The 6,592-nt window shown below is 39.3% G+C and overlaps 2 protein-coding genes across 4 annotated transcripts; one reads left to right on the top strand and one right to left on the bottom strand.

Annotated features, from left to right (window-relative positions):
• Positions 1-2,289, top strand: RD2 (Adenine nucleotide alpha hydrolases-like superfamily protein). Of its 2 annotated transcripts, none has more exons than XR_002349983.2 (5): positions 1-363; positions 440-581; positions 1,335-1,387; positions 1,555-1,673; positions 1,754-1,769. XR_002349983.2 is itself a non-coding variant. In XM_016311628.3 (5 exons), exons 1-5 carry the CDS (start codon positions 129-131, stop codon positions 1,948-1,950), a joined length of 537 nt encoding a protein of 178 aa, XP_016167114.1. In that variant the 5' UTR covers positions 4-128; the 3' UTR covers positions 1,951-2,289. The 2 variants fall into 2 exon arrangements, 1 of the variants encoding a protein (XP_016167114.1); XM_016311628.3 differs by lacking the exon at positions 1,335-1,387 and adding an exon at positions 1,925-2,289 and having other exon boundaries at positions 4-363; positions 440-519; positions 1,754-1,830.
• Positions 2,290-3,485: 1,196 nt separating this feature from the next.
• LOC107609747 (basic helix-loop-helix protein 79) lies at positions 3,486-5,837 on the bottom strand. 2 transcript variants are annotated; one of them, XR_002349982.2, is made up of 7 exons: positions 5,258-5,795; positions 4,960-5,175; positions 4,736-4,870; positions 4,577-4,648; positions 4,276-4,470; positions 3,913-4,137; positions 3,486-3,677 (listed from the first exon to the last, which is right to left on the bottom strand). XR_002349982.2 is itself a non-coding variant. In XM_016311764.3 (7 exons), the coding sequence occupies exons 1-7, from the start codon at positions 5,678-5,680 to the stop codon at positions 3,634-3,636; spliced, it is 1,188 nt and encodes a 395-aa protein (XP_016167250.1). In that variant the 5' UTR covers positions 5,681-5,837; the 3' UTR covers positions 3,486-3,633. The 2 variants fall into 2 exon arrangements, 1 of the variants encoding a protein (XP_016167250.1); XM_016311764.3 differs by having other exon boundaries at positions 4,035-4,137; positions 5,258-5,837.
• Positions 5,838-6,592: the final 755 nt, after the last annotated feature.

Here is a 6,592-nt window from a genome sequence, read left to right as displayed (position 1 = left end):
AACAAAGGTTGAAGTGGGAGAACATAGATTAGAGTTGGACGTTTTCCACTTGGCCACGACATTTGAGTGCTGAGGCGGCTCCTCCCTCAATAATAGAGTAAAGAAAAGAAGAGGAGAGAAGAGAAATAATGGAGACAGTGATGGAGGAAGTGGAGGAGTACAACTACCGAGAAGTGAGGCTTCCGTCTTTGATACCAGTTGTGGGGGAGCCTGAGCTGGAGAGGGAAACAGGGGAGCGAAGAAGAGGAAGGGACATACTCATAGCCATTGATCATGCTCCCAATAGCAAGCATGCTTTTGATTGGGCTCTCATCCACCTCTGCCGCCTCGCTGACACCATCCACCTCGTCCACGCCGTTTCTGGTTACTTTTTTATTACTCTCTTCCAGTCTTCCCATTATTCTCTTTTATAGTTACTTATTCCATCAATATGTTGCAGACGTAAAGAACGAGGTCGTCTACGACTTAACCCAGGGTCTCATGGAGAAGTTAGCAGTTGAGGCTTTTCAAGTCCTCATGGTTAGTTCTCACCATCTTCGAAACATCACTTGCCTTAATACTATGCAACATGAAACAAACATGTACGGCCACTTCAACTACTAACCATGATTCATCAAACAGATTATTTTCATTGTATTGTTTTGAATCCAACTTCCCTCTTGGAAAATAATATTATCATCTTATATCACATGTAATGTATGCACCATGCAATTCCAAACAACAATCATGCGGAGTCATTCAAGATGTGGGATTTTATTTTAACATCCTGAATTTTGGGCATTGACATTATTAGTTATAGCCTAGGTTCTCTTGTAATAAAACAAAGAATGATTTTCGTGCTCAGAGTCTTGTAGCTGCTGTTTCCTCATATCAACTCTACTCCATAATGTGTTGTTCTGCCAAAATAGTTGACACTTGGGTTACTTTCTTCAGAGTAAAATGGTTAATTACAGTGTGTAGCAGATGCTAATCCACAAATAACTTATAGAAAGAAGTTCTCAATATTGAACCAATCGGATTAATTCTCAGTCCAATTAAAGTAAATTAAACTGAATTAACAAGAAAAAAGGGGTAAATTTGGGGAAACTAGATAAGAAGCAGGTACTATGCTATTCTTGAGTCATAGAGGGTTTGTCATTCCTGCAAATTGACAAAAGCTTGACATCAAGACCAAAATGAGGATGAGAAAACAGAATTCCACAAATGGAAGTCTAGAAGAAAGTCATACCAGTCTTCCTTTTTATTTTCTTGTTTTCTTTTCCTTTCATAGTAGTGTATTAAAGCTTGGGCTTGGGCCTGGGCCAATTTCATAATCATAACACTCTGCTTTTCAGGGGGAAAGATACGGATATAGGAGCAGCAAGTAAATTTTTACACCTTGTAATGCGTATGTATAAACACTTAATGAATGAATTTGATCATTCTTCTCATGTTTCTTGTTCTAATACTTTGTTTCTGTTACACCTAGATTTTGCTAGGCATGAACTTCAAATGTACCGTGGACATTCCAATCCAATAGTACCTAGTTAATAATCCTTGTTATGTTGTATGCAGGTGAAGACAGTGGCTCGGATTGTGGAAGGTGATGCAGGGAAAGTAATTTGCAGGGAAGCAGAGAGGATCAAACCTGCGGCTGTAGTTCTGGGATCAAGAGGCAGAAGCTTAATTCAAAGGTTTGCCTCTCCATTCCCTCTGCAGTTATCCAATACTGTTCTGAATTTCTGATGCAAGAGTGTGTTTCTTCTTTGTTCAGTGTGCTACAGGGAAGTGTTGGAGAGTACTGCTTCCACCACTGCAAAGCAGCACCTGTTGTCATCGTTCCTGGAAAAGGTTTGCATTGTGCCTCTGTCATTCTTTTCAGGGTTGTATTCTCTTGTAACTGAGTATTAAAATCTTGAAGGAGTTTTATTTCCTTGATTGGCAGATGCTGGAGATGCATCAATATTGTAGTGGAGGTTTGTACGTATGTCAATTGGCCTTGTTAATATATCTAACAGTCATGTTTAGTGAAATGAAGATTGGTTCTGACTCATTTTCACCAAGAATAGAGATGTTTTCCTTGCATATGTTCACATGTTAACCACTAGCATGTTATTAATTCAATGGCTTAGTAACTCATTTTCTCATTGTGCTGTTTAGACTTTCTTTGATGTTACAAAGGATTTGGACAGCTTTATTTTTGGAATAGGTTTATTTGAGTTGCTGTTAGATTCTACTGGTATAAATATACTATTCATTTGTATTAATAGTTAAGGAAAAAATATAATAAAAAGAAAGTTCATCTGTGCAACATAATGGGCAGTGTTGTAGCTATAGGCAACTTGTTTTGTTGGACCACAAACAAATCAGCGATTGGTGTACTAGTTTTGTTTTGGAGCCCAATTTTGTATGGATTCAACTGAGTCAAAGATTGTGCTCAGTTGCCGTATATCAAGCCTTGGGATGCAAATTTGTGTAGTTGTCTTCACTTCACACCAGTTCTTTTACGGTATATAACACTTAATTCAAATGAAAAAAGTACGAATCAAGATTTCTAAATTTCCAAGAAGGGGACACAAACGTGGAAGCTAAGTTGATGTTTGAGATGAAAGCAAAGATAATTTAGTTAGTTGCAAGGGAATCTCTGTGGATTTGGTTAGCCTGCCATTATTAAATTGAAAGTTGGATGTGGTAAACGGCGCTCCATGTGAGTGAGAGTGAGAGCAGAGAAGAGAAGGTGTATGGTTGGGCCAATGAAAGGACAATCCAAGATGCATCTCTCACTATCCACAGCAACAAAGAGAATCAACAAAATCTTAGCCATGAATGAGACAGGTCCACCCCCCATATTGCCTCTGAAAGTGAGTATAACCCAGCCACCAGCACTTATCTCAAACCCTGATTAAACTTCCTTTCATGCATATTAACATGACGCATATACTACATATCAACTCGACAGTGGAATTGATATATATATTTTTGGATCGAACTGAATCATAACAATTCTCTAATAAGAGAGGGTACTTAGAAAGACAGAAAAATCATCGTGAATAAATTAAAGAGAGGGAAAAATGTCTGGCCATCGGTACGGGCCTATATCCATCACTCTCAATTAACACTCTTTCTTATTCTTGTCCCCTAACGCTTCCTCTGTGAAACTCTCTCTCTCTCTCTCTCTCACACAAAAGTCTCAACCACCTTCACTATTGTCTCTGCCTTCACACAGACATAACTAAACCGGTAAGGCTTTTTCACTTTTTAGTTTCACTCATTGCTTAGTATCTTTCCGGCTTTTAATTGTTTCCGCTTTACCATAAAGTCTTGGGAAGGAAAAATAGAAAAAGAAAAAAAAAAGGCAGTGAAAAGTTGTTATCAACGCGTTTATGTGACTTGGAATAGTTACCTGGTCCCATATGAGCCAGCTGGTCGATGGCGCACTTTAGTTTTTTCTCACTGGCTTTAATTGTAATGTAAACTTTCAAAATACATGTGGTTGGGTTAAAAACTTAAAAAAAAAGTATTAATATTAAGATTTTATTTATTTATACTATCGTAGCAGTATACAAACAATATATGTTATGTACTTGCAAAGAAAAAGAATCTTGATAATAGGCCCGTTTTAGTAATCTAATCCATCCAACAGTAATTGGAGGTCTACATCTCCATCTCCATCTTTAGATTGCTCGGTTCAAGTAGACCTGCAGAGAAATCAGCACACAGCAATATTAGAATTTATGTCAAGTAGCCCAGCATAAATATTCTTTATGTTTTATGCCCCATAACCTATGCTAGCATTTTCTAAAAGGTAAAAAGGAATGGGAAAGAAACATTGTTGTATAATTGCATGATAAAACAGATCCTTCTTTGAAAATTTGATTCATTCAGATAAAAAGGAGGCATCAAGCAAGATTTCTATGCTATTATCAATATTACCGGGGGCTATAAAGTCTCTGTCATCCATTAATATCCACTCTCTTCTGCCTTTACTTTCTGCTTTAAAGATATCAAGCTAAGGGGGGAAAAGTGATTTTGACATGACACAATTTGTTAGCTACCTGTGAATAGCTGAGAAGGAAAGGATGCTGCTCTTGCTTGATCAAAAGCCACACTGTAAAGGTTTTGAAAATCACCTTCCCATGTTGAGGAGGGCAGAGTTTGCTGCATTTTGCACATTAACTAAATATCAAATTCAGAAAAGCGCACCATAATTTCGTAGTTATCAAAGTTTATAATTTGATTACCTTAGGCACAACAGGGCCAAAGGGTAAAATGGGAGAGATAGAGAGGGGAACTTACAGTGAAACAAGACGAATCAAGAAAGGTTTCTGGCGCGGATACTGGGGCACTTATGGTCCTTCGGAGACTGATATCTTGAGGGTTTATCCCTGCATCTATTTGTTGTGATGAATTGAAGTGAAGATAAGAGGCAGGGTTAGCCATGTTTGGTGACATTTCTATGGCAGGAAAACTTGCAGCACATGCAGGAAACACCTATAAAATACAATAGAATTGGGTACATGTCAGCAACATATATTTATATATAGAAAGCAGCAATTGATTTGAGCTAAAAAAGATTGAGTACATATTGAGTACTTACCTCTCTGGTAAAGAGATCATCCATGTTGAAGTCAAGTCTTGGGTTCACAGCAGCTAATTTCATTGACAAGAACTGCATATCATAATATAGTATATAATGTAAGGATAATATCACATAGCATATGAAGAGAATGGACCTAACAGTATCACCGACTCTTACCTCAACTTGTCGTTGAAGGGACTGGACATAGTTGATGATTTCATCAAGCATTCCAGCTTTTCCAGTAATCTTGTTGCAACCGGGCACTAAATCCTGCAAGAACTTCATTCTCTCGCTGATTTTTTCCCTTCTAACCTGCAACAAGAGTGCTTGCTTTGAGTTTGCAGTGGCAAAATAAATCCAATTCCAACATTATTATTGTTTCTTGGGTAAATAGAACCCACTCTTTCAGCTAAGCTATGGCTATCAGTGGCTTGTCCCCGGCGTGCTCGGACATGAATGTAATCTGGCTTCTGATTCTGAACCTCAGAAACTTTTGAATTATCCTTGTTGGAATTATCTCCACAATCTTGTGTGCCTTTCTTGCCTACGGTTGCTGAGTCATTGGGAGCAGCCACTTTGACCCTCTTGTCCTTGTTATCATTATCTGAAGCAACAACCTGAATCAAAACCAACAACATCAACATATATAAAATAATGTGAGAGAAGGAAGACTTAGTGTGTATGCAAGCAAGTACCAACCTTGGTGTTGTGAAACTTGTCAGTTTTTCTCTTGTTATTGGGAGTAGTAGTCTCTTTCCCCTCTGCAAGAGAAGGCAGTGGACAGCTGGAAGTCCTTGAGATTGCGGAATTTAGATCAAAAGAAGCAGCAGAAGTTGTAGGAGGAGGAGGAGGAGGTAGCGGGAATCCAGAAGAAGGAGAAGAGGTGAATCCCATGAGAAAGTTGTTGTCGAGTTTGGGCCACGCTCCAGCAGCAAGGCAAGCAGGAGAGCTGCTCTGAACTTGAACAAGTGAGATTGAAGAAGATGAAGATGGGGAAGGTGAAGAAGAAGAAGAGTATCCTTGGTGATGATTGTTGTTGTGTTGCCACTTGATCGTTGCCCTTTGCCTTTCTAGCACTGTCATCTCGGAGCCCGAAGCGTTACTGTTGAGACAGTGCAACATCTTCTTTCTTAAGCTTCTTAGTGCCGTGTAAGAGAGATGATGAATGAAGCTTCACAACACAATAAATAGAGTTGTGGGCTGTATGTGTATTTATATTAAAACTAATCTAGGAAGGAAATCATTGTTCCTTATTTCATAACTATTTCTTATAACTAATGAGTGGGGTGTGAAAGAAAGAGATGCATACATCAAAATGAACGAGCCTGTGGGCGCTGGGCCCTCACCGACATGACTCTCACGTGGCCCTCCCCCGTCACTTTGACTCCGTAATACTCCCTAAGACCCTAACCCTCAACGTAACTAAAGCATCTTCATGTCAACCCCGTACAACGCTTTCATTTTGGGTCCAAATTAAGAATGATGAAAATTTTTTGATTATGATAACATCGTCATTAGCAATAGTAATCATGCAGGGGAATGCTTTTGTTGGGTATGGTTTTCCGGGCCCCCTGAATAATGGCTGCAACTCGGTCCAACTTACGTCTACACCCACGTGGTTGTTTCACGTGGCAAATCCTGGATCCTTCGATCTGACATGTCACCAGATGCTGTGTCCCTTATTGGAATTGTTGTCAACTGTGATCCATTTCCACCTTGCCTGGGAAGTTGTGATTTGTTACACAACTCTGAATTTCCCACTGGGGAAGCTTCAAACTTCACAACGACACGTGTCGCGTCGATTACACGCATCCAATATATTGGCAGTAGCATCCACGCGCCTTCATATCCAGCATAGTACACTCACTACACACAACACACCCCAGTAGGCCAGTAGTACCATCATGATTAATTAGCACCTCATTATTTGAACCCCTTCTAAAAATGGCTACCCCTTTATATCTAGTGATCTCTGTGTCTTTATTTTTGTAGTAGTTACTAGTCCGCGCTTCTCTCGTTAAATACAAGGTGGAT

This window comes from Arachis ipaensis, chromosome B7, assembly GCF_059453495.1.
Source record: "Arachis ipaensis isolate K30076 ecotype BB chromosome B7, ASM5945349v1, whole genome shotgun sequence".
In the NCBI taxonomy this organism is placed as follows: domain Eukaryota; kingdom Viridiplantae; phylum Streptophyta; class Magnoliopsida; order Fabales; family Fabaceae; genus Arachis; species Arachis ipaensis.
The sequence above is the reverse complement of the archived record's forward strand: the minus strand, read 5'-3'. Positions and strand labels throughout refer to the sequence as shown.